The sequence below is a fragment of the Hypomesus transpacificus genome, chromosome 16 (assembly GCF_021917145.1).
Source record: "Hypomesus transpacificus isolate Combined female chromosome 16, fHypTra1, whole genome shotgun sequence".
Taxonomy (NCBI): Eukaryota; Metazoa; Chordata; class Actinopteri; order Osmeriformes; family Osmeridae; genus Hypomesus; species Hypomesus transpacificus.
In genome coordinates this window covers 1,778,597-1,805,191 of record NC_061075.1, presented here as the reverse complement: position 1 = coordinate 1,805,191, position 26,595 = coordinate 1,778,597, and the positions used below count along the sequence as shown (strand labels likewise).

General features: G+C 50.8%; 2 protein-coding genes across 4 annotated transcripts; one reads left to right on the top strand and one right to left on the bottom strand.

Annotated features, from left to right (window-relative positions):
• Nucleotides 1-1,893: 1,893 nt before the first annotated feature.
• Nucleotides 1,894-19,929, bottom strand: LOC124478561 (inaD-like protein). Of its 3 annotated transcripts, none has more exons than XM_047036858.1 (19): nt 19,862-19,929; nt 19,197-19,233; nt 18,615-18,668; nt 18,209-18,387; nt 16,658-16,855; nt 16,062-16,201; nt 15,676-15,862; nt 12,238-12,366; nt 9,989-10,234; nt 9,766-9,868; nt 9,253-9,341; nt 8,886-9,033; nt 7,049-7,207; nt 5,649-5,728; nt 5,302-5,358; nt 4,777-4,911; nt 3,473-3,649; nt 3,292-3,363; nt 1,898-2,802 (listed from the first exon to the last, which is right to left on the bottom strand). In XM_047036858.1, the coding sequence occupies exons 3-19, from the start codon at nt 18,634-18,636 to the stop codon at nt 2,380-2,382; spliced, it is 2,544 nt and encodes an 847-aa protein (XP_046892814.1). In that variant the 5' UTR covers nt 18,637-18,668; nt 19,197-19,233; nt 19,862-19,929; the 3' UTR covers nt 1,898-2,379. The 3 variants fall into 3 exon arrangements, with proteins under 3 accessions (XP_046892816.1, XP_046892814.1, XP_046892815.1); XM_047036859.1 differs by lacking the exon at nt 19,862-19,929 and adding an exon at nt 19,578-19,666; XM_047036860.1 differs by lacking the exons at nt 3,292-3,363; nt 19,862-19,929 and adding an exon at nt 19,578-19,666 and having other exon boundaries at nt 1,894-2,802.
• tm2d1 (TM2 domain containing 1) lies at nt 19,852-26,595 on the top strand. Its single transcript, XM_047036861.1, has 7 exons — nt 19,852-20,073; nt 20,552-20,625; nt 20,738-20,846; nt 21,042-21,133; nt 23,365-23,438; nt 24,971-25,132; nt 26,028-26,595. The coding sequence occupies exons 1-6, from the start codon at nt 19,940-19,942 to the stop codon at nt 25,085-25,087; spliced, it is 600 nt and encodes a 199-aa protein (XP_046892817.1). The 5' UTR covers nt 19,852-19,939; the 3' UTR covers nt 25,088-25,132; nt 26,028-26,595.

Below are 26,595 nucleotides of genomic sequence, written 5' to 3'. Positions count from 1 at the left end.
GCCACAGGGGCCCTCATGGGCCCTCAACCACAGGAGGCCACAGGGGCCCTCATGGGCCCTCAACCACAGGAGGCCACAGGAGCCCTCATGGGCCCTCAACCACAGGAGACCACAGGGGCCCTCATGGGCCCTCAACCACAGGAGACCACAGGGGCCCTCATGGACGAGGCCCCTCAGACGGATCTCACACTGATAGTGGGACCCATACCTCACCGTGCTGGAAATACGCTCTGATCTCAAACTGCAGGCTTCGTCAGACTGGATTATTACAGATAGTGGGGTGCTGTGTGTGTGTGTGCGTGTGTGTGAGAGAGGTGTTGTACAGTGTGTGCGTGTTAGAGGTTTGTGCTGCATGTATGTGTGTGTGTGTGAGGTTTGCGGTGTAAGGTGTGTGTTTGTGTGTGTGTTTGAGGTTTGGGCTGTGTGTGTGTGTGGGTGTGGGGTGACCCCTCAAGTCAACAGTGCTGTACAATAGGAAGCCCTACAGTGCATCTACAAGCAGAGTGGAGCACATTACTGTACAGTCACTGTTACTGGGCAGGCTGATCAGCCCAGAGCAGCTCAGTGCTGGAGACACACTGGCCCCTGAAATCAATGCTGCTTCACTGCCTCCAGGGTTAATTCAGCTACTGTAGCACAGAAAGGGAGAGAGTCGTTAGCGTGGAGAGAGGGATGGAGCAGAGTGGGTGAGAGAGAGAGAGAGAGACATAGAGAGAGACGGAGAGAGAGAAAGAGACAGAGAGAGAGAGACGGAGAGAGTCATTAAGGTGGAGGGAGGGAGGGAGCAGAGTGAGAGAGTACTGTGAGACACAGAGGGAGAGACACACTGTTCAGGCTCTTATCTTCATACCTTATATTTCAAGCTGCCTTTAAATAAAACTGTTATGCTGTTAAAAGGCAGTATGGTCTCATTTGTAAACAGGCTACAGCATAAAAAAAACGTAAAAAACTGGAAGCGTTCAAATTTGCAACTCTCACCCACACTTCAAAATAACGCTAGCATAGAGTAGTCAGTAAAATGAAACTGTACCTAATACTGTGTGCAGAATTCTTCCTTACACACACACACACACACACACACTCAACCCCCCTCAGGCAGAGGACAACTATATGCAAACACACACACACTCACACACAGGGCACTAACCTGCTCTAAACAGTGAGGGCTCAGCTGGTGCCGGGATAGAGGAGGAGGAGGCGAGGGATAGAGGGAGAGGGAAGCAGAGGGAAAGTTCTGGAGGTCTTTGAGGTGAAACAATAGCTTCCTGGAATGTGCGTGTGCCTAAAGGTACACATCCACCCCACACATCTCAAAGTGCACCTTCCATCCCAGTCTAAACATCACAAATGCATCATGTTTACGATTCCGTTCCCTCTGAAAAGTTCTAGCCCTCCGTCCTGGTCACTAGGGAACTCTGGACAGTATCTCTATGAACCTGAGATTGATCATCAGAACTGTTTAATCATCACTCGTTTTAGAGACCAAACATCCCATTCTTACTCCAAACCAAGTCCCTTTCACCGTTGGCCGGCAGATCCATCGTGTCTATTGGAAACGGTGCTAAAAAATGAAAGTCAGATGGGTTCAATAGTCTGCGTCTGAGCCCTCTCTGTTTCGCCATCTCCCTGAAACTGTAAGCAAATGGCGATAAGAGAAGCCTCTTATTTGAAACTTTACCATGACCTGTAACTGGGCGCGCGCACATGGAGAAAAGATGTGGTCCTCCATCAAACCGACGAGACGCGAGACACTCATATCATCATCTAGTCTGCAGGGTTTGTCTATATTTCGAAGGCTTTGAGTCTTGAGAGAGAGAGAGGGTGTGTGTGTGTGTGTGTGTGTGTGTGTGTGTGGAGGGGGAGGGGGGGGGGGTTTAGAGGCGGGAGGGGACCTCATCCAGGTTCACTGCTAGTATTACTGCTATTAAACAGCCATGCGACTGGGTCTGGTGGGCCATCATTCTGGGCCTCGACAGAGCACCATGAAACTGGGATCTCAGACTGGTCCTTCAGCCCTGCTGGAGCCAGCTCAGAGTGACATCAGGTGTGCTGCATGCTACTGTAGATACCATTACTCACAAAGGGCTTTATTTACCGAACGCCCCAAACAGTACCGCATTGGACTCAATACCCCTCACTTGATTTGGGACTGGAATATGTCAAGAGGTTGCATATTTAGGCCCACTTCATCAAAACCCTACTCTAGTCACGGACGTAAACAATTCAGTTGGCACCCTCCCTCCCTCCATCCATCCATCAGATCTTCCATTTATCCATTTGTCTGTGTATTTTCCAAGAACGTCCAGGCCTAACCGCCAGGTTCTAGCAAGGGTCAGTGCTGCTGGTACTTGGGATCAAGATCTCATGTTCCCCCTCTGTTTACGTTCCCCTAGGAATTATAGCGGGAGGGAGGGATGGAGGGAGAAAGAGAGAGAGAGATAGAGAAAGAACAGGGGAAGTGGAGGGGAAAGAGAGAGAGCAGGAGAGAGGGAGCGCTGGAGAGAGAGCCAACGCCGGGTGAAGGAGGGAGGGGGAGAGACCAGGGTGGGGGTCGACAGGTGGCCAGGCCCTGTGGAGATCCTCTACCTGGTAGTCCAGGATGCTGAAGCCCAGGCCCTTCTCTCCCTTCTCCAACTGCAGAACCTGGACGTCAGGGGACCAGAGAGCCAGCTCTCCTTCCTCCTCCTCCTCCTCCTCCTCCCACTCCTTCTCTTCCTCCTGCTCATTCTTTTCCTCTTCCTCGGGGTCCCTGTGGTCCTGAGGCGTGAGGTCCACAGGCTCCTCCTCCAAGGTCACATGGTCCTGGTCGGGTAAGGCACCATGGAGTTACAACCCCGATATTCTTTAGGATGATACGGTGTGGAGTGACAGGAGCAGAGAGAGCAGGAGGAGGAGAGAGGGAGAGTAGGAGGAGGAGAGGGGGAGTAGGAGAGAGGGGAAGGAGGGAGGGAGAGGAGGAGAGAGGGGAAGGAGGAGAGAGGGGAAGGAGGGAGGGAGAGGAGGAGAGAGGGGAAGGAGGAGAGAGGGGAAGGAGGGAGGGAGAGGAGGAGAGAGGGGAAGGAGGAGAGAGGGGAAGGAGGAGAGAGGGGAAGGAGGGAGGGAGAGGAGGAGAGAGGGGAAGGAGGAGAGAGGGGAAGGAGGAGAGAGGGGAAGGAGGGAGGGAGAGGAGGAGAGAGGGAGGGAGAGGAGGAGAGAGGGGAAGGAGGGAGGGAGTGGAGGAGGAGGATAAGAGAGGGGAAGGAGGGAGAGGAGGAGAGAGGGAGAGGGAGAGGAAGGGAGAAGCTAGCCTACCGAGAGCTGGTCGTAGCCAGTGTCTCTGGTGGAAGGCTGTCCGGCCAGCATAGAGGATAGCTTCAGTTCAATCTGGGGGGGGAGTGAGGAGGCAAGGAGACGGGTCACATGGGGTGGGGGGGGGGGGGGCAGGAGGGTGTCTACATTAGTGTGTGTGTGTGTGTGTGTGTGGCGTCCTCACCTCGTCCAGCCGGGCGTCTGGGCTGTGGGAGCCCCAGTCCTCTGGGTCGGGCTGGTACTCGCTGCCCTCCTCCTGGGCCAGGTGTCTGCAGCACACCAGGGTGAAGGGGGGGGGCACCTCCCGCAGGAACGCCACCGCCTCCCGCCTCGACTTCCCGTACAGCTGCACCCCGTTCACCTACACACACACACACGTACACTTGGGATCAGCTTGAGTAGAAAAGTATTCATTCATTCAGTGTGTGTGCACGTGTATACTGTGTACAGGAGTGTGTGTTCCAAACAGAGAGGCTGTGTCTCTGTGTGGGGACCAGTGTGTCTGCTGGGCAGCTTCATGCTGTCTAGAGGAGCAGGCTGCACAGGAGCTGCTGGAGAGCCCGGCCCTGCTAACCGCCATCTGCCCTGCCAGAACCCCTCTACAACCCCCCACCACGGACGCCCTTCATGAAGACTCAAAAAAAAGAATCCAGCATCTTGGGTATCAACAGTTGTTGTGTGTGTGTGTCTGTTTTTATGAGGGTGATGAACGCAATCATTGGGCGTTAACATAAGCTGAGCTGCGAACCCAAAATAACCACAAGCTAAACGTGAGCCTCCTACGGAAGATGTGCTGCACCTTCTGGCCTGGGCCCCGCCCCCTCGTCCGCCCTGGGCCACACCCCCTCCTCCGCCCTGGGCCCCACCCCCTCCTCCGCCCTGGGCCCCACCCCCTCCTCCGGCCAGGGCCACACCCCCTCCTCCGCCCTGGGCCCCACCCCCTCCTCCGGCCTGGGCCCCACCCCCTCCTCCGGCCTGGGCCACACCCCCTCCTCCGCCCTGGGCCCCACCACCTCCTCCGGCCTGGGCCCCACCCCCTCCCCCGGCCTGTCTCTGCTCCCACCAGCTCGCCCACCTGTGCCACCTAGCTGACGATGCTTGTGCCTCTGCTGCCAACAGCAACAGGCTGAGGACACAGCAAAGAGAGCCTGCCGAGCAAGGCCGAGGAGGGGAGGGGGGGAGGCAGGAAGAGGGGCTAGGCAGTGGGAGCGGAGGCAAGGGTGGGAGGGGGGGGGGGGGTGCAGATGGCGGGGCTGTTTAGTCCACTCACCTATCTGCACAACCACACACACACACACTACCACCCCCCCCCCTGTGTGTGTGTGCAGGTCTGTGTGTGTGTGTGTCTTCATGTGCATGTATGTGCATGTCCATGTGTATCTGCATCTTTGCGTGTGTGTGCATGTCCGTGTGCGTGTCCGTGTGTGTGGGTGTGCATGTCCGTGTGCGTGTCCGTGTGCATGTCCGTGTGCGTGTCCGTGTGTGTACCTCCAGCAGCTCGTCCTCAGGCCTCAGGGCTCCGTGCTTAGCGAGCGGAGCCCCGGGGGCGATCGAGGAGATGTAGTGATGGCCGTCGAACGAGTCCAGCTCCACCCCCAGACGCATGGTGTGGATGGGCAGCAGCTGCACCACAGAAGAAGACAGGAATGAACAAGGGGGGGGGGGGGGGGCATCACTTCCTGGTTGTACAGCCGCAGTTTTGAACCGAAGGCAGGGACAGAGAGAGAGAGGGGAATACATGCAGCAAAAGGCCCAGGCCACAACGTGAACATGCGATGAGGCCTCAGCCTGCATGGTACGTGCATCAGGTGAGCGACCGGGGAGCCCCCCGTGAAGGGAGTCTAACCAGGCCTGCAGGGACCTGGGGCCAGAGGGACCTGGGGCTTCCAGACAGGGACCTGGGGCGTCCAAACAGGGACCTGGGGCCAGAGGGACCTGGGGCCAGAGGGACCTGAGGCGTCCAGACAGGGACCTGGGGCCAGAGGGACCTGTGGCGTCCAGACAGCTCCTCACCTTGGAGAACTTCTGGAGCTCAGCGTCGTCCTCGATGACTGGGTCCAGCTCCACAACCTGGAGGACAACCAGAACCAGGGTCATTGTCCACTCTACTACTCACTCGCTATTCTGTCTCACAGGTTTTTTTTTTTTTAAATCCTTGACGCTGATCTGCGACGCCCCCTCTCGTTCAGGAGGACGTTAAGAGGTGCTGCGCAAACTTGAATGGATTGGAGGGATTGCTGTGCAGTGTCATTCTCCAGTCTGAGTCCAGTAGAGGACGGCCTTGCCTGTGTGGGTGCATTAGACCTGGCTAGGTGTGTGTGTTTGATGGAGGTGTGTGTGTGTGTGTGTGTGTGTCTCACCATGACGTCGTACTGAGGGCCCAGGGCCTGCTCCCATTTAGCCCTGAGCTCCTGCTCAGTCACTGAGACCGCCTCGACACCTGCAACACACAAGCACACATCTGAAGCTGGAAGTGTGTGTGTGTGTGTGTGTCTGCATGCGTGTGGGTATATAGGGGGGGGGGGGGGTGCCTGTGTGTGTGTATATGCGTGCGTGCGTATGAAGACCACAACATTATTAAACCCCATATCAACTTTCCTTTACCGATGGAATTTGAGTGAATGAGAAAAGTCTAACTCAGAACACAGAGAAGGCTACGAGAGGATTTCCTGTATCGAACGAAAATAAAACAAGGTCTGAGCCAATGAATAGTCATGATACAGGCTCGTTTTACAGTTACCCTGGGGCAAAGTCACGAGCCAAGAAAATGTACACAGTGTGTGTGTGTGTGTGTGGGTGGGTATATCATACAACCACACACACACACACACACACACATTTTAAGAATAATCGTATGTGAGCCCGCTGTAAAACCTGCAGTTCCGAGTACAGCACCTGATTAAATTAGCATTGCTAACCTCGCCATCGCAGAACAGTTAATCTCAAATGCTTGGCTGAATGAGTACAGTAATACATAGTTATGGGCATGTCAGGGGGAGACTGCAGGCCATCTGGGCGCCAGACAGAGGGAACGACAGCGTGACATGTCGGAGCTTTAGTATGGAGACCCTGTCACTCACCCACCTCTCCTCCTCACCCGCCCCCTTCAGCCTAACCCCAACCCTAACCCAAGCCCTGCCTCTCTTGATAGGGAGAGATAACGTGATATATATCTTGCACTGTGACCCCTTTATCTAGGTGGTGGTGTGTGTGTGTGGGGGGGAGCAGAATGTGAGGCGGGAGAGAGGCAGGGTGGGGGTGGAGGGTGAGGACGGGGGAGGGAGGATAGGGAGGTGAGGCAGCGAGGAGAGGCAGGGAGGGTGAGAGGAGGGGAGGATGGAGTTACACTGTGGCCTAGCGGTGACCCAGACCCAGAGGCATGGGAAAGGAGGAGGTGCAGACGACACATGATCAGGTGGTGAGCGCTGAGGTAGCTTGTGACTGTGTGTGTGTGTGTGTGGGGGGGGGGGGGGGCGGGTGGCACCCCAGGATGGTGCCCTCTCTGTCCCCTCATCAGCAACTGGATCTCTGTGTTTACAGAGCAGCAGGGGTGTGTGTGTGTGTCAATCCTTCTCTCAGAATGACAGCTCCCTGCATCTGGAGAGCAGAGAGGGCTTGGGAGTGGACCCACGGAGCAATGAGGCGTGGGTCTGTTAGTGTGGGACTGTGTGTGACAGAACTGTTTTGGTGTGACGGGACTGTGTGTGTGTGTGGTGTGTGTGGTGTGTGTGTTTGTGTGTAGGCGGATGGATGAGCTCACCTCTGGCCAGCTGTGTTTTGCTGGTGTCCAGGCCGGACAGCGGGGCCTCCAGGGGGAGGCTGGGGGCCACGGGGGCCCCGGGGGCCCTCTGGAGGTCTGAGGACCGCGCCTTGACCTCGGACGACCTCTTCAAAGAGACGCGCGACGGCTCTCTCTGGACTGTCACACACACACACACGCGCTAAACACACAGGAAAAGACATGCCCGCTCACGCATCGCACACACGCTTTGTGTGCACTCGCACACTGTGAGCACACACACTTTCTGCACACACACACACTCCTTGTCCCTGTGGTACTTTTAAAACAGAAGAGGGGCAGCCCAATGCTGGCGTATCCCCATCAGCAGCCTGACCAGACAAGAGACCTGAGGTGCTCTGGAACAAGGCCACTCCAGAACCGCGTCCAGGGCTATTACTTATCCACATCCACCGCCGAGCTGGGATGACCGAAAGCCAGCGAAGCTGCCCACTCCACTGTGTGGACTCTGTTCCAACGGCGCTCCGTGTTCAAATAACATTACGTCAGGACCTCTCCCTCGGTCCAGATGTAGGACCAACACTCTATACTGTTTTTCCCTCCAAAATATCCACTTGTAGGTTTTAGTAGCGAGCGCTGCGGCTGGAGTGGTCGGCTGCTCTGGGACTGGGGAACAAGTCCTCCAGCTTTGTTACTTCAGCCTCTATACACACCACAGGGGAGTATCTCCATCCAGGCATTAAACAGCCGCGAGTCTGTAAGAGTCTACGCAGACCCTGGTTCCCCCGGTCCCTTTCACTAGTACCGTAAAACGCACATAGTGAGTACAGTTTCAACCCGAGTTCTGCTGAGTTCGCAACCAGTGAGGCCATGGAGAGGGAGGGAGGGAGGTTGAGAGGGAGGGAGGGTGAGAGGGTGGGTGAGAGGGAGGGAGGAAGGTGAGAGGAAAAGTGAGAGGGAGGGTGAGAGGGAGGGTGAGAGGGAGGGAGGGTGAGAGGGAGGGAGGGTGAAAGGGAGGGAGGGTGAGAGGGAGGGAGGGAGGGTGAGAGGGAGGGAGGGTGAAAGGGAGGGTAAGAGGGTGAGAGGGAGGGTGAGAGGGAGGGTAAGAGGGTGAGAGGGAGGGAGGGTGAGAGGGTGGCGGAGGGGGGGAGATTACATTTTCTACCAAGTCTTCCCTAGTTCAAAACGAGTGAGGCCATCGCGAGGGAGGGAGGGAGGGTGGGGGGTGGGTGGTCCAGACTAGCTTATTTTAACAAGCTTACAGTCTCACCCTTTCCCAGATCTCATTACCCGCTAGTGTAATAACAGCAACCATGTTGTGGGGAGATAAGAGTCCCACAGCTCATTCTTCTAAATGGCCTCTCCTTCACTTGGACCAATGACAGTGCTGCAGGCCACTGGAGGCCGGCGTGGCCAGGGGGCTGGACAGGACAAGAGGTCATACATCTTTTAAGGTCCGCTCTGGGCCGCACAGAGCCTTAAGGTGGTCCAAAAGAAATGAGAAAGAGATGTAAACAAATTTGTCACCTTTATCTTCGTTTTGGGGGCTGCGCTGATAATGAAAAACGGCAGAAGCTAACAATTGGCCCGAGAATTGAAAAGCGGCTGGTGATGTCGGCTACAGTCCTAATGGTGCATTTGGTCCCATTGTTTATTTGACTTAATCACGTACGTGACTCAACTTCTTACTCTCCGCACCAACGCTCGCATAAAAATGTTCATATCTTTCAACTAAAGTAACACAAAAACCACTGAGTAATCCACGAAGGAACCCTGTAGTACCTCAGCTGGGGTTCTAACTAAACATTGCGGGGGGGGGGGGGGGTTCTAAAGAGAGACGACTTCCTGGTCGGGGTACCTTTGTCCAGGGATCTCTCCAGGACGCGGGCTGTGGGTTTGGGGGCGGCCATCTTCCTGACCAGGGTGAGGTGGACCGTTTGGCCCGTCTGCTTCATCACCTGCAGCACTTCCTGGTTGGTGAAGCCCTGCAGGCTCACCCCGTCCAGCTGGGGAGACGGAGCGGGGAGGACGCGCCCACACACACACACACACAAAGTTGTTAAAGTTTGCTGTCACACACACACACAGTTGTTAAAGTTTGCTTTCACACACAAACACACACGCAGTTTTTAAAGTTTGCTTTCACACACACGCATACACATGTTAAAGTTCGCTTTCACACACATGCGCGTGCACAAGGTGGATGGCGGGTGGGTGGGTCTCACCGCTATGATCCTGTCATGCACGCGTATGTTCCCGCTCTGCTCGGCGGCGCTTCCTGGCACCACGTGTTTCACGAACACGCCCACGGCGTCTGAGCAGGGCAGGAGGAGGGAGGAGGAGGGATGAGGGAGAGGAGGAGGGAGAGGAGGAGGAGGGAGAGGAGGAGGGAGAGGGAGAGGAGGAGGAGGGAGAGGAGGAGGGAGAGGGGGAGGAGGGAGAGGAGGAGGGAGAGGGAGAGGAGGAGGAGGAGGAGGGAGAGGAGGAGGGAGAGGGGGAGGAGGGAGAGGAGGAGGGGGAGGAGGGAGAGGGAGAGGAGGAGGGAGAGGGAGAGGAGGAGGGAGAGGGAGAGGAGGAGGGAGAGGAGGAGGGGGAGGAGGGAGAGGAGGACAGCCTTTACAACGCTATCAACAAGGACAAGCTCACAGCGACAGTGACAGAGGCAGCCCACCAGGGAGCAGACCAGGCGGGCTAGCCTGCGGGCCGTGCGAGGGGGCGCAGAGGGGCGCGGAGCTTACCTTCGCTGGTTAAGGCGTTGTAGCCAATGATGGAGATGCCTAGGCTCTGGCCCTCCTTCTTGGTTAGAGGCACTTCGTGGATCTCATAACCCTCCAGGTTGGGCTGCGACAACAACAACGACACTGGTGCTTCAACATGTAACAGCCTTTCGTGTTGGAAGGTATGTGGGTGCGTGCGTGTACTGTGTGTGTGTGGGTTGGTGGGTGCTCTGACGCCACTCACGGTGCTGCTGACCCTGCGCTGGGTGAGCGCGGGGGGCGGCAGGGAGGAGACGGGGGCGGCGCTGGGCGGGGGAGGGGGCAGGGGGGGCCCCGCCACGGGGGTCTGGACCAGGGGGTCGCGGGCGATGAGCATGTGCACGCGGCTGCCGCAGCCCTGCAGCACCTTGACCACCTGGTCGCTGGCCAGCCCCTGGGTGGGGGTCTCCCCGATCTGCAGAATGTGGTCGCCCGTACGCAGCCGCCCGTCCTGGAGGGGTGGAGAGAGAGAGAGAGAGAGAGAGAGAGAGAGAGCAAAAGAGAGAGAGCAAGAGAGAGAGAGCCAAAGAGAGAGAGAGCAAGAGAGAGAGAGAGAGAGAGAGAGAGAGAGAGAGAGAGAGAGAGAGCGAGAGAGAGAGAGCAAGAGAGAGAGAGAGCAAGAGAGAGAGAGAGCAAGAGAGAGAGAGAGCATGAGAGAGAGCAAAAGAGAGAGAGCAAAAGAGAGAGAGACAGACAGACATGCAGAGAGCGCATAAAGAGAGACAGAGAGAGAGACAGAGAGACAGAAAGGGAGACACAGAAAGAGAGAGACAGAGAGAGGAGTCAGAGAGAGAGACAGATTGAGAATGAGAGAGAAAGAGAGAGAGCGATGTGGGGAGTTATAAGGAAGAGTGAGACAGAGACTGTCCTGTGAGGGGAAACACTCCACACTGGACAGAAGAGGCCTACAGCATCAGCAGCCTTCATAGCTGGGAGAGTTTGAACATGGTGAAAAACACACAGCGTTCAGTAGGGAGATCACCGATGGTCAGCTCCTCTGAAACACCCAAAAACCTAAGCCTATCCAAATGATCACACTGCTAGATTATTAACTAAACCTGCTGCAAAATGTATGAATGCAAATCCAGGGAAAACTGAGAGAGACATAGAGAGAGACAGGCAGAGAGAGAGAGGGAGATGAAAGGACTCTGATGCATAAACCAGAGCAGAAGTCTCCTCCACTCTCTCCCCGTCTCTGTTCCACAGGACCACAGGGGTGCATTGAAGCCGGCCGCGGCCATTAAACGTTGAAATGGGAAACGCCAGGGCGGACAAAGCCCCAATTTTGACAGCTTTTTTGGAGCATAAGATCTAGTGAAGGGTGAAATGCTGCACTGGGCCTTCTGAACAAGAAGGGGTTTGTTGCCCGGGTCCTCGGACACTGCGATAGAGAAAAGAGAGAGAAAGAAAGAAAGAAAGAAAGGGGGTGGTGGAGGGGGGGGTAAGAGGGGAGGTTCACAAACTGGAACTGGGAGTTTTTCCCGAATCCAGATTTGTCCTGGATAACACCATTTCTTAAAGAGGCTAAAGCTATGTTTTTTTGTGTGTATGTGTCCTTTTATTTTTCTTTATCAAATCAAATGACATGTTCCCCAGTTAACTGTCAATAGGGCTTACAACCCTTAAAAGTGGAAACGAGGGGGTAGAAAATTTAACACAAAAACCCTGGCCTGTTTGAAATGAGCATGGACCGTGTAGGGCCATCTGGATGCCTGAGGCCACGCCCTCGCAGGGCGTGTGGGTGACGGCTGGATGCCTGAGGCCACGCCCTCGCAGGGCGTGCGGGTGACGGCTGGATTCCTGAGGCCACGCCCTCGCAGGGCTTGCGGGTGACGGCTGGATGCCTGAGGCCACGCCCTCGCAGAGCGTGCGGGTGACGGCTGGATGCCTGAGTCCACGCCCTCGCAGAGCGTGCGGGTGACGGCTGGATGTTCAAACTCCATCCTACAAGCGTCGAGGCTGTAATCCCCTTACAAGGTGAACATACCCTCCCCTCTCACGCTCAGAGGCTATTACAATGTAATCAAGCCCTTTTGTGCGCAGGACTTAGTATTGAATCGACAGGCGGGTACTATTCATAGGGGGATAACTGTAGGATCAGGAAAGAGAGGAGGCCAATTAGACAGGCTGTAAGTACGTACTGATGATGGCTCCACACAATGGAAGAACTCTCTCCACTATCCCTGCAGGACACACACCCAAATACTTTGTCATACTATGTCATACTATGTCATCAAAAGTATCAAAAGGGTGTTGTCAAGAAGTATGTTTCTAGATTCAGCCATGGTAATGACCAGAATCCCGAAACGACTATACAAGATGACCAACACCATCATTCCGGTTCAGTGAAAGATCCGTCACCGCTATCGATGAGAAGCCTAGGGTACAGCCACAACATGTGTGAGCCAGTGTGTGTGTGTTAGTGTGTGTGTGTGTGTGTGTGGACATCCAGACCTTGTCCGCCACGCTGTTGGGGACGAGGGTCCTGACCACCACACCGGTGGCCTTGCCTCCCACGATGCCGAAGCCCAGGCCCGAGCCGTCGTTCAGCAGCTCGATGTGCTCCACGTGGCCCCACTCCTCCTGCACAACACACAGAGTCAGAGGGAGGTACCTGCCTCTTCTGCCCCCTGAACAACACACAGACTCAGAGGGAGGCACCTGCCTCTTCCGCCCCCTGAACAACACACAGAGTCAGAGGGAGGCACCTGCCTCTTCTGCCCCCTGAACAACACACAGACTCAGAGGGAGGCACCTGCCTCTTCCGCCCCCTGAACAACACACAGAGTCAGAGGGAGGCACCTGACTCTTCTGCCCCCTGAACAACACACAGAGTCAGAGGGAGGTACCTGCCTCTTCTGCCCCCTGAACAACACACAGAGTCAGAGGGAGGCACCTGCCTCTTCTGCCCCCTGAACAACACACAGAGTCAGAGGGAGTCATCAAAAGGTTTCTCATTAAGGTTATTGAACTTGGCTGTGCAGCCACGCTGGATATTACAAACTTGAAACATTTGAAATATAAATGTCTGATCGACAGAAAACATCCGTCAAAGTCTCTTGGGTCCTGTTTTCCAGTCTGTGTACCTCACTGATCTCTCCATCTCTCCTTCTCTCTACCTTTCTCTCTTTACACACACACACACACACCCACACACACACACACACACACCTACGGTCCTCATCACACACTCAAGTCTCCAGGTTCTTTATTAACTGGCTGCAATCAGAGCGGTTCTCCTCTCTTATTACACACCCTTATCAGATGGGGGGCTTCCTCTGTCGTTTGCCCTCTATCTAATGAAACCTCATTGTGGCCCACAACTCCATCCCCAGGAGACAAAGCCCCTGCTCTCCCAAGCCCTTATCCCTGTTACAGAGAAAGAGCCGTTTCCCAGATAAGAACCGGAGCTACAAAGCCACAGATGTGCAGTGACGGCTCGGGGCTTGTTTGACGTCCTGCTTGATAATTAAGCGTGTTTCCTAACGGGAGGGGGAGGAACAGTCACGTCATTCAAACGTCAGGTTTTTTGGGAAGCGTGCACACGTGTCCTTTTCGAAACTGTTTGTTCTCCGGTTCCTCAATCCGTTACACCTTTATATACCTTTGTATATAGGTATATATACACACCTTTTTATATTTACAAAAAGGCAACAACTGCAGAAACTTTTGCTCGAAAGTTCACCTGTTTTGTTTCACACTTAAATAACTGATATTGTTCAAGGTTTAAAAAAAACTATCACAGGAAGTAAAAGAGCTAAATGTAATTTCCTTCCATGTTTACAGTTCTGTCCCCTGAAATGTAACGTGATCGTTAGACAAACACCGCAGGGTTTTCCTACCAAATCCAAACAAACTTCTATAGGTACAGGCCCGACATAATGCAAAAGCCAGAATGAGACCTCAAGAGACTGCGCTTTAAGCTTCAGCGAAAACAGTTCTACTGTGAACAAGACCAGAACAAGGCTTCTAGAATATTCCGCCGTCATTGTGTTTCTTTAGATCCAGGAAATGAACTGCGATTAGGATAACATTCTCAAACATCTCAGTGTCATTAGGCAACAGAGGTGGGGTGTATAAGTGAAAGAATGCACCAGGGCAACATTCTCTTACAGAGCAGACTTCTGAACATGCGACCCAAGAGCCCAGGACCCTGTTCACTTTTCAGTTGGTAAATATTTTCTCAGCTTTTCACGATAAGGAGACATGTTTGCACGGACTGTTTGATGGATAGAGATTGAGCTGAGGGACTTTTGTTTGAAGGGATGACTCAGTGGATGAGTATGGGGGAGGAGAGTGACGCAATGGCCGGATATAGTTGATTGACGGGTGTCTTGGTGAGACGTGCCGATTGGTTCATGGACACTGCTGGTCTCCACTAGAGGAAGGAGGAGTAGGCCTGTTTCCTCCATCGATGTCGGTTCATGACAAAAATCAACATACACAATAAACAGCACTACCGAGCAGTCATTTTTTTACTTTTGATTTCGATCTGCTTATTTTAAAGGCGTCTTATTCTTTGCGTTTACCGTCATTCCTTCTGTGACAAATTCAAACGGAGGCAGGATAGGAAGTGAGCCGAGCCAACACTTAACTGTTCTAATGGCGGGAAATCAGCGCTGCCTGGTCTGTTGTTAGTGGTGGATTGTCTTGGCTTTGGGTGACAGATAGTTAGCTAGGCCAGGGGGAACAGCAATAAAATCAAATCCAGACTTTCTCTTTTTTCCCCTAGCAGGCGCTCCATTAAACACGACCTCAAGAGAAACACGGCATGAATAAAACAAAAGCAGCGGGTCGGGTCCCGATATGCAGGATGTGGCCTTGATCCAAAGAGGATTAAAACAAGAGGGAATAGTGAAATACCATACAATAATGACCCCAAAATAGGCAATACATTATCATAATGGGCTGGAGCTAACCTGTGTCGTATCGTTTGCATTCAAATTGGGCCCGTCTGGCACACGTTTTGACAGCGCTCAAACTTTCCTCGCATTTTTTCCACAGTGGCTTTTTTTGGGGCGGGCAGCCATTTTTTTCCCCCTCTTGGTTATTTAATTAAAGAGAGGTGGGACCGCAGTGTTTGTTTCCAGAGCTCGGGGTTAATTCCGTCCGTCAACCTTGCTGTTGATCCACCTTCGTCTCCGTGGCGTTTATTTCTCCATCCAGAGAAAACAGAGAGGGGTCGGCCTGAGTCAACCATGACCTATCTCCTCACCTCGCTTTCTGTGGAAATTGCAGTTCCATTTCAGCCCCATTAAGTTTAATAGTAATAATGCTTTGATAATGATTCCTGCTCGTCACGTCCTTCTAGGTTACCTGATATCGAATAACCAAACGGAGAAGCCAACAGGACATTTAATGAACTGGGTGTAAAAGAACGCGTTGATGGTTGAGAAGATGGACTACTGTGGGTGAGCCTTGGAAACGTGGCTTCAATAAAGACCACCACTTTCTGGGAAACCCAGAAACAATCTCTAGAATATAGAGAAAGACCGTCTCTGACTTCCATGTCATGTTTACATTGACTGAGCCAGGGCGAGCAGACTTAAATACATATTGTCAGCTGCAATCCAGCAAGTGAAGCACTAACGGGGTTTCCTATTGGATTTAAGAACATAAGTGTACAGTGTTTAAGTGTATTCTTCAGGTGTCAAAGAGTTGGAGTTTAACTGAGCCCACCCTTGTCTCGGGATTGATTGGCATGGCAACAAGATACCCTAACCACCTCCTCTCCTCACCCCCCCCCCCCCCCCCTTAACAAGCCATATCCAGTGTTCATCAATGAACTCATTCCACACAGTACATCACCAAAACACACATATATATGTAGGTATATATACACCTGTACATTAACAATACAATCCATACCCTTACCCCCGGCGTGCTCCCTACCGTCTGAATGGGCGTGGTCGTGCCGGGCCACGGGGCCGTCGTTGGGGCTCCGTCCCTGGCCACCACCAGGTCCACCCGCTCCCCAGGCTGCTGCAGCAGGGCCAGGGCCTGCTGCTGGGTCACGCTCTGGTCCAGAGCCATGCCGCTGATCACCAGGACCTGGTCGTTCTCCTGCAGCCGCCCATCTCTGCAGGGCGAGAGCACAGGGAGAGGGGGGGGGGGGGGGGGGGGGAGAGGGGGGGGGGGGGGGGGGGTCAGACCAAACTGCTGCGGAGCTGTCTTTCTCCTCAAGGTGACTTTTGCAGGGTGTTCCCGGCTGCCATTGTTAATAAGAATTTGTTCTGAATGACAAGACAAGAGGTGATGGGGTGGGGTGGGGGGCTGACCTGTGTGCCACGCTCCCAGGCTGCACCTGTCGGATGAAGACCCCGTGGCCCCCGGTTCCCTGCGGCCGCAGGCCCACCACGCTGAAGCCCAGACCCCCAGAGAGGGGCTTGGGCAGGGAGATGTGCTCCGTGTGGCGCCCCTGAAAGACAGCCCCACGGTGGTCAGTGGAAAACACGGACGTGACTGGAGAAGAGCTGCGTTTCCTTTCTTACTGTGGCGTTGCTTTTAGTGTGGAACGACATCAACGATGACTAATTTATATCCTTTTTAAGAAATGACGGGTGGGTTTTAATTCGATGGTGACAGGCTGGATTATTGGTCATTTAGGAAATGTGAAGACACCTCATGTGTAATATCACATTAAATGTATACACTAGATCACTCCTTTTTAAATACTTCAAGGTCTACAGTATATGCTCTGTATCTTCCTGAAAACCTTTACTGAACATGCACACAAGCCCCCACCCCCTTCCCACTCGTGAACAGTACGCCTCACAGCCCTGGTAGCAGCACACTCCTCGTGGCATGCTGGGACAGCATGGAAGACATTGAGGGGGGGGGGGGAAGGCGTGGGCAGAACAGGTGCAGCCATCACCTTGGCCACGCTGTCGATCCATCTCTGGAGCTGGCCGGGGGAGGGGCGACCTGCTGGGGACGGGGCCGCGCTATTGGACAGGAGAGAGGCCTGGCCGGACGTGGCCAGGCTACTGGCTGGGCGACTGGCGCTGACTATCAGCTGGCCCTTCCTGGAGAAGTTGAACTCGCTGCAGGCATCCGGCGGCATGCAGTTTAGCTGCATGGGGAGAGAACAGAGGGAGGAGGAGGTGGAGAGGAAGGTTTGAATCATCCCAGGTTTGGTTGTGTGAGCAGGTTAGTGTGTAGAGGAGAGGGGATGAGGCTGATAAAGGTTCATGTGATTTGAGGGGGTGAAAAAGCCAAGGATGTGTGAACTGGGAGCCAAACATTTCCCTAAAAATGACTTCATACATAACTAACCAGGATCAGGAAAGTTGTGATAGTATTCCTTTTGGGATGGTTTATCTGAAAGCTCTTGAATTAAATGCATACTTAGGCGAATTCAGCAGTTAGAGGTGTGAATATTACAATTTGTTTGTCTATCTTAGACTATAGTAGGTCGAAGATATGCATAGGATTAAGATAATTTAACATTTCAGTTGAAAGAAAAAGGTAACAATCTCATTAGTCAGTGACGACAACAACCAGTTGAGGCTTGCACTTCAGACCACAGCAAGCTACATTCCTGAACACCAGATTTTCCCACGATAATAGAACACTCCGGAGATCTCCGTTAGATAGCACACTGGACAATACAGCAAAACAAAACTGCCCTTCTAGGCAGAGGCGACGTCGGCAAAATAAAAATGGAGAGCGGAGGGTGGACCAGGGGTGGGATGGGGTGTTGTGGAGGGTAGAGAGAAGGAAAAAAAAAATCAATAGTTTCCTCCGCAGTTCTCGCTGGTCCCAAACAGGTAATGTATTAATGACCTTTAGACTCACATTGTGGAAACTTATCAGTCTCCTGCTTATTTAGCCTGGGCTGACGACGCAGGTTCCGGGCCATTTCATCAATATTTCTCCGACAAGGCCGTTACTCAAACCAAGACAGTAGATATTAAAGCGTGATAGATCTGCAGGGGAGGGAGGGGGGGGGGGGGGGGGGGGGGGGGAAACACACACACTCCCGTGCGTCCCCACCCTTGGCTTTATATCCACAATACGTTTTCACCTGACGCGTTCATAGACACTTGTCTGACCTTCGCAGCACTTACAATATGAAGACAAGCGTCGGTTATAGCCATTATCTTAATTTGTCCAGTGTATTGTTTATTGTAAAGAGTTCTGTCCCCCCCTCGACGTCAATAAAAACACATCCTGAATACAAATGAAACCGCAGAGAGGTTTCAATGCCTCCTAGGCTTCAGGAAAAGGTTTTAAAAAATCATTATAATGTCTATCTATTGACCACCCTAAAAAAAACACTGGCTCTGAAGTGTACCAGAACAGGAAAAAAAAACACTTTATACAAATGATCTAAAAACGGTGACATTCTGTGATATGTGAATAAAAAAAAATGACAAAGGAGTGTGTGTGTGTGTGTGTGTGTGGGAGGGGGGTCCTAGGTCACCTGCTCTTTGAGCTGTTTGATGGAGTGCTGGAGGGTGAGGATGTGTCCTAGCAGCGGGCTCTGCAGGGCCTCCCTCAGCTCGGCCAGCCTCTCGCTGTGGGTCCACTCCTCCCTCTGGACCAGCTTGGACTGCAGACGCTCCAGGGCCTGCAGCACCTGCTGGCGCTCCTGACTGGAGACTGGAGAGCACGCACACACACAGACACAGACACACAAACATCAAAGATACACAAATAAATACAAGCACACAAAGAAAAACATACACATACCACATTGATACTGATATACATACAGACCATACACAGATTGAAATGCACAGACACGACACACACACACATTAGCAGAGCATGCGTCATGGAAAGTGAATCCAAACACTCAGAATAGGACTTGTCCCAACAGCAATTACCTGTTGGGACATTTTCATACATCGTCCCAGTGATCAGTTCTTCAGTGCATCAACCTGTTTCGGGGATGAAGGGGAAAACATAAACCTCACATCAGACATCCATTCAGACAGAGTAACCAAATATAGCCTGAACATGTTTAAATGAGCATTTGAATACAGCATGAATGATTTCACACTCCATTATGCCACATTTGTAAATGTAAAAGATTTCGCTGTTCCATATTTAAAGTTACTTTTCTTTCAAGTCTATGTGATCTATTATGGGACACAACTTCATCATTCGCACCATAAAAAAAAACTATATATAAAATGTAGCCTAAGCCAATATAAACAATTGAAACTATTGGTTGGTTAAATAATTTAATGTAAAATCTTGAACTGGTTCTTTAAGTTCAGCCAGAAAACACGGTGCAGTCTTTTTACATTTCAAACCTCCACGGTAAATATAAATATTGTTAACTACCTCTCTGCTGTAACAAGTTACCTTGGATGACCAAAACAAACGTGACAGACATAACCTACTTTCTGACTAACACATATTCAATTGTGTATTCATAGCTTTGATTTTGTTGAAGCACTTACCTGTAACGGGAGGTCTACGGTGGTGTCCGCACCTTACCTGAAAGCAGGAAGTGAAACTCAGCTGAGCAACAAAAGGGGGAGGTGACAAATAATGTAATGACTTTCAAAGCTAGAAAACCTACATAATTAACTATTTAATAGGTGCTCATATACTGCAAAAAAAAGTATTTAGCCAACCAACTTATTTAGTACATTTACCTAGCCTAGCCCACCAAAAGTAACTAACATTGCGACTGTGAAGAAGAAAGGATGAACGAGACGTACATGTATGCAACAGGTGCACAAAGTGTACCTATCAACCAGTATTGGCTTGATAACTTTGGAACAAAAGCACAGCTAAGCTCATATAAGTTTGTTAGTTAGTTAAAAACTAAATGTTACCTCCTCAGCAATAGACAGTGTCCAAATGATACCATTCCATAGAGCACAGCAACTTCTTAAGCCTAGCACAGTGCTAACTAGCTAGCTTAGCAAGACAAGCTACTGTTGTGTGCACTTGCTAACTTTGGCACAAAGATGCTCTTCTTGTGATACGTGCAATGCGATGTAAGACCGTTAAGTTTCTGTTGAGAACAGTGAAACGAAAACTCAGAAAGCGTCATCTTTTCAACGTTATCACAAGAAGTAACTACAAACATGCAATAAGTGTAATACGACGAACTTACAGGAATTTGGTCCTAAGTGTTATTCAGAAGTGTTTCTTTAAGAACGTGTATCACATGACTCCCATATAGACATTCAACATGGCGTCCTTCTGGACACCAATGTTTTGTTTGCGCACTGGACTGTGGAGTATTGTTTTTTATTCAATTTACTGTCATTTCAAAATCGTTCTTGCAAATGAAGTGGATAATTGTGAAGATCTACACATTGGACAATATCCTTTCGCTAAATATTTTTGTAGTAACAATTTGTTACGAGTATATTGACATTGATGGTAGGTAGCAGAGCTAACCACACTGGTTAATGCTACCCAGTCTAACCTTCGCTAGTCAACTAGACAATCTCCTTTTCACTTCTCTACACATGGCCAGATGTGTCTTATAATGCCATCTCCTGATGGTTTGTTTATAATTGTGTCTAACTACACTAGCTAGGTAAGTCCGGTAGCCTGCTGCACTGACAATTTACGTTGCTAGCTTTCACAAGCTATATTTTTGGGAAGGGTAGAGTTAGCTCTGCACATTGCATGCTTGAACATAAAGATATATAGCTCTAGGCTTTTTGACTGACCAGAAAAGTCTACACACAATTGCACTATTGTTTGCATTAGTGACACCGACTGGATAAAAAATCCCCGACCCATAGGCTAATTAAGTTGATGTACTAGTGACAAGGTCCTTAATGCTGTTCAAGTATCTTTGTAAAGAGCCAAGGATAGACGATGCTACTCAAGAACCAGAGGGTTGCAAGGACATGATTGCTTGGGGTAAGTTTGGTGGGAAATTTGAATGATGCTTAAGCTTTCTGCGTCTGTTATTTAAGGGCTTGTTTTTTTCCAGGTTTCTTTTTTAGATAAAATGTTTGTGTTATGGTTTCAGTGGAATGCCTACCCGCTCCCAATGTCAGCTGTCGCCTGTCTAATGGATCAGAAGTCAGATTCAGTGGAGAAGAAGTGGGGTTTAACAAAACCATCCCCTGCAGGAATGTGTATGTGCTAAATTACTCAACTGTAATTGGTGCCTTCCACTCCATAATAGCCACCATGTCATAGCACATTCCACTCATCCAATATTCAAACACTATAGTTTAAAACTCACAATACGTTACTAAAATGCCAAAATAGATCATTTATTCATGTACAATATTTATCTCATTTGAGTCAATGTTTGATTTTCCTTGCAGGAGCGGTTATTCTTATAAAGTTGCAGTGGCCCTGTCCCTGTTTCTAGGGTGGCTGGGAGCTGATCGCTTCTATCTTGGTTACCCAGCTCTAGGTACTGTGCCCTTTTATGATCTCTCATTGGTCAAACTAGCCATTACATTAAATTCACATTTAGTCATTTAGCAGACACTCCAGAGCGACTTAGAGTAAGGACAGGGACATTCCCCCGAGGCAAGTAGGGTGCCTTGCCCAGGGACACAATGTCATTTAGCACATCCAGAAATCAAACCGGCAACTTCTGATTGATAGCCTGATTCCCTAACCGCTGAGCCATCTGACTCCTCGTCACTCACGCTACTGATTTAGCCATTTGCTATGGTTAGAATGCAAAACTCTGAAACGCATCACAAATGCAGGGTGTGGACTGTTTGCATGTGCTTATTAACGGGGATGTGAAGACCTCATCGCGTAGTCATGGCAATTAAAATGATTTATCACATTTTCTGATCTCCAGTCGTGTCAATGAATAGGCCCTACCTATAAATCTTTTAAGAGGGTGAATTACTTGACGGTAATTTAGGATTTTTAGTTAACGTGTTGCAGAAGAACAATGAAGAACCTGAAAATGTGTTTAAAGTAATTGTGCCTTATCACACTTGGGTGGTTAGTGGTCACTTATTGAGCCTTTTCTTACTCAACTCGCTTGGCTTATCTGAGAAAAGTGGTGGGTCTGCCTACTCCAATTAAGAACTGGGCATGGGAATGTTGTTATTCAGTTGCTGACAGGTAATCAGCTGGAGTATGTCTTTAGAAAACCAAGGCAGTCTCCGCTGCCTGTGAAGACCTCAATAACACCTCTATTATGCCACCAAGAGGGAGCCGTTAGGGAAAGCTGATCAACAGCAATTGCTGGACGCAAGCTAGAAGGCCTCACAGTTGTTCTAGCCTCCATTCTTGCTGTCCTAATAAAAATAACAAAAATGTGGGGGGGGTTGAGTTGAGCTAATTAGACACCTGCAAGATTACGAAAGGAAAAGTGGCTGAAAATCCTTTTTGTTTTTCTGGAGCTCAGGGAGCCCCATACTGTTTGGGCTCAAGCCGGCTCGAGAGGCTGCACTGAGAAGCACCTGGTTTGGGTTGGCACAGGTTAGCGTGGGCTTAGCCGCTGCACAGCGGTGTAGTGAGCTGGCATAGCTGGGCATGGCTATTGTGGGACAGACACCCAACTGGCGTCTTTTTGAAAACGTCCACCCAGGAATCAGCAAACCTCACTAACCCCCTGATGGAGCAATTTCCAATAGTGTTCATAATTATTTTTTGGCAGTAATTATGTTTTAATCACGCAAGTTGTTCAAATTTGCTGGCAATTAATATTCTAATTCTTTAACCAGTGTGTGTTGGAACAGAATACATAATTTGCCGATTGCTTTATCCTAATTCAAGACCAAGGCCAGAGTAAACACGTTTATATCAGGCTTTGAAAGTCAGCCATCTACATCCTACCCCAGTGAGATTTCAAGTTATATCTCGGGAATGATGTAGTCAATACACCTCCGCATGAACGTGATAAACTCCAGGTGTCATTTTTGATGACGTATAACTCCCAAGTATAGAAAGCCTCGATGACCACCTCTGCTCTCCCTGTCATACAGAACCCCACCGTGCCCTGGGGAACAGGGTTCTAGTCAGCCAGAGAGACGTGCCTTGTCCCTGTCTGCCGTTGAAGAGGAGGTTAATGGACGTAGTGGGGTGTATCTGTCTGTTTGACACCTGGGTTCATCCTCCCTCTCCCCGCTGGCCTGGATCAAAACAACTTGTGACGGAGCTGGCGGATGTTTATTCCACTCACTGAGCTTCTTCACAGGCAGTTGTAAAGACCTGTTGTGCCCCAAAAAGCTTTTTTGGAGAGCTTTAACTTGGCAACGTTTTTAAGAAGTGAAGTGGTTTTGAGGTTTTAACAAACAAGTAAGCTCCTCCACCCCCCCGTTTACCTCAGATTTGACACAGCGGTGTCTACGCGCTCAATCGCTCACCTCTCACAGTTCAGCCTGCAAGTGCTCCCACTTAAATATGGGTAGTAGGCCTCAATGATCCTTTTTAATTTACAAACAGGTCATCGCAATGTCTGTTTGTAAATCCCTTGTAAATGCATTCTGTTTTCCCCCCCCCCTGCTCCATCTCCCTCCCTTTGTCTCTCTCTCTCTCTCTCTCTCTCTCTCTCTCTCTCTCTCTCTCTCTCTCTCTCTCTCTCTCTCTCTCTCTCTCTCTCTCTCTCTCTCTCTCTCTCTCTCTCTCTCTCTCTCTCTCCACCTTTTTTCCTCCCTCCCTTTCTTCCTCTCCTAGGGCTGCTTAAATTCTGCACAGTGGGGTTCTGTGGGATTGGAAGCCTGCTGGACTTCATGCTGATCTCTATGCAGGTGAGACCCTCAGTCAGTCAAGACTCAGGCCATTAGCATCCAAATTACATCTAAGATATCGTAAACAGGTTTTGAATTTACATTTCATTTGACACGCTTGCGTGTGTACATACCTGTGTGTGTGTGTGTGTGTCTCTCTCTCTCTCTCTCTCTGTGTGTCTCTGTGTTTGTGTGTGTGTGTGCAAATGCCTGTCCATGTTTGTTCTCCAGTATGCCTCTGAATGTGGCTGTTTGTATTCAGAGTGGGGCACCTGTACCATTGCGTAAGCTCTCCGTGAGAAGGGAGGGGGGAGAGGGGGGCTAATGAGACTGGGTTTGTTTTCACAGGGGGCCTCGTAACTCCCCCCGCCCCCCACCCCCGGCCCTCCAACCCTTCTCCCAGCTGCCTGCTCCCTTAGGAACCCCCCCCCCCCCACCCCCATTAAGACGTCAGGCCCTACAGCCTGACAGCAAGAGAGAGAGAGAGAGAGGCGCCAGTCTATTTGTCATCCTGTTTGGCCCTGGCCTCCCCCTCTTCTGTCCCTATTAGGGGTCCACTGTTTGGAGAGAGAGGGGGGCTGCATCCCAACCTAATCTCGCATGACTCCAGCCCACCTTTCCATTTGCACGTCTAATGTTGCGTCTGTCGGACGAAGTTCATTCTCCGTTTCGAGCGCCGTCAGAGATGGAAAGAGGAGGCCATGAGCAGTAGAGGACAGATATTATGGGATGTCCAGCCCCCCCGTCTCCCGGGCCCCTTCTCTTCCTATGATCTAACACACAGGAATACAGACCTAATTCGCTTCTCCACAGCCAGTCCGAGCACCCATACACTGGCAGGTGTTGACTTTGCAGAGTCACTGTTTGTCCAGAGCGGCAACCGGTGCTGTTTGGATGAAGCCAGGCAGGTCTTGTTTTTATTGTTCTACTAATGTCTTCTTGAAGGCCCGGGGAGAGCAGTGCTTTTAAGCAGCCCCGCTTGCACGCTGGGAACCCAAGTGCTACGCAACACTCACTCTCAAACTGCTTTAGACCGGGTCTGCTCTTTGTCTCCTCGTTTCTCTTGCCCTCTCTCCCTCGCTCTTTCCCTCCGTCCCTCGCCCGTTCCCTCTCTCCCTCGCCCGTTCCCTCTCTCCCTCGCTCTTTCTCTCCTTTTTTAAAGAAGTGTCACTTTTGATAAACAGTTCCGCCTCCCCCGGAGATCCCATTTAGACGTCGTTCCAGGCGCTAAAGGCCCATATTTTAGCGGCTAACTACCTGAGCTAAGAGCAGCGTGGCGTTTGGCAAATGCGTCTTTGAGAGCTAATGAATAAACAGGATTACTGTTTACATCAGATCGATGATGTCGCGGGGAGGTCGCGGTTTTTTAAAGGGGAAAGTCTCCGGAGTCGTTCACCCCCACTCCCTAACACACTCAAACCGAGGACGCTCCGGAACTTTCCAATTCCCTCTGCGGTCGGATGACGACGGTACGGAGGATTGCGATGGATGAAAAGCGAATGAGTGTATGTCTGTCTAAAGAGCTTTGTTTTTTTTTTCGTTTGGCCTCTCAGATCGTGGGTCCTTCGGACGGGTCCAACTACATAGTGGACTTCTACGGTGCCCGTCTAACGCACCTCTCCATCACCAACGAAACCTACAGGAAGACCCAGACCCAGCAGTCTCCGTGAGGGTGGCTAGCAGAACTGCAACCTGTTCTTCCTTCGTTACTATAGGTACATCACTAAATGTATGTACTGTATGTAGGTAGGCGGCCGAAGAAGAGCCTTTTTAAAACTGAATGATAAAAATTGACTGCCACACACACACAGTAAGTGCACCCCCCTCCTCTGGTGGTCTGTCCCTTGTAAGGAGTTTAGATATCAGCCATGTTAAGACAACTTTGGTTTGGTGGTCAGGGGTCATGGAGGGGCGCCCTTCAGATTACAGTTGTTACAGCAGGTATAGGCGCCTTTTGAACGAACCCTAATGTGTCTAAATGCACACGTGTGTGCAGTGTACACACACACACACACACACACATCTGCATAAAAGTCCAGCTGTTTAATTTTATACTCACTCTATCCCTCCCTTTTTCTTGTTTATCTGTGTTTTTCTGCCTCTCCCCCTCTGCCTCTCCCCCCTCTGCCTCTCCCCCCTCTGCCTCTAACCCCTCTGCCTCTCCCCCCTCTGCCTCTCCCCCCTCTGCCTCTAACCCCTTTGCCTCTCCCCCCTCTGCCTTTAACCCCTCTGCCTCTCCCCCCTCTGCCTCTAACCCCTCTGCTCATCTTGAGGAAGGCTGCAGTGTGTTTGTGGAGGAACTGGTCTAATTATCACACCCATCTGAAGCCCATTATAAACCCTCATGTGTTCACACTCAGAGAGAGATGAATAGAGACAGAGAGACAAAGTGACAGACAGAGAGAGAGAGAGAAAGCGAGAGAGAGAGAGAGAGAGAGAGAGAGAGAGAGAGCCCATCTGGCCTTAAGAGGCCTGTACTCTAACATCCAGTATTAGTCAGTCAGCAGTTTTTCCCGTATTGAGCAGGATTCACAAATGTCAACAAATATTCATACGTATAAGAGTATACATGACTTCGACCAACCACTGTTATTTACTCTTCCATTACAGAAACACCAAGATCAATCAGGTCCTCAGAATCCTTTCTGTAAATACAGCCGCTCTCTTCAGACCTGCTCACCTCTGCTGTAGCTCACAACCCTCTGGAGTTCAGCTCTGTCTGCATGTCATCTCACCGCAGGACCTGCTCCATTGAACTTCCATCATTTGTTCACCTGACGGTGAAGCATAAAGAGACACTCCTACTCTGTCATGTTCACCCTGCCAATTCAAACAACAACAATTGTTTCATTCAACCAAAATACAAATCTTCATTTTGATTTCTGTTTGTAGTGAGAACGTTTTTATACTTTGTTTCAGCCCTTCACCCTGTGTTCATAATTCACCACCAACTACAGTATGCACTGAGAACTGGTGAGGGGTGTTGTGTAATTTATTGTAAATTGGAATATGCTATAGCATGCCCTTACGAACAGAAAGTGGCTGTGTTTGTTGAACTGTTGTTCCATTAATTCTGCTTTTTGTATATACACACATCAGTCGCTAACTAAGTTGTTGCTACTGTTTTGAAAATGAATTACTGTTCATTAATAAAAAGTCGATGGCATTTTTTCCCCTG

Excerpts from the sequence above, each read along its gene's own strand:
- LOC124478561 (XM_047036858.1), bottom strand. The coding sequence starts at position 18,636 with ATGTATGAAAATGTCCCAACAG. Across the intron at positions 12,367-15,675 it reads CGACCACGCCCATTCAGACG|GAGGAGTGGGGCCACGTGGA; the intron begins GTAGGGAGCACG and ends TGTGTTGTGCAG. Across the intron at positions 9,869-9,988 it reads AGCGCAGGGTCAGCAGCACC|CCCAACCTGGAGGGTTATGA; the intron begins GTGAGTGGCGTC and ends TTGTTGTCGCAG.
- tm2d1 (XM_047036861.1), top strand. The coding sequence starts at position 19,940 with ATGGCGTCCTTCTGGACACCAATGTTTTGTTTGCGCACTGGACTGTGG. Across the intron at positions 20,626-20,737 it reads CAAGGACATGATTGCTTGGG|TGGAATGCCTACCCGCTCCC; the intron begins GTAAGTTTGGTG and ends TTATGGTTTCAG. Across the intron at positions 20,847-21,041 it reads ACCATCCCCTGCAGGAATGT|GAGCGGTTATTCTTATAAAG; the intron begins GTATGTGCTAAA and ends TTTTCCTTGCAG.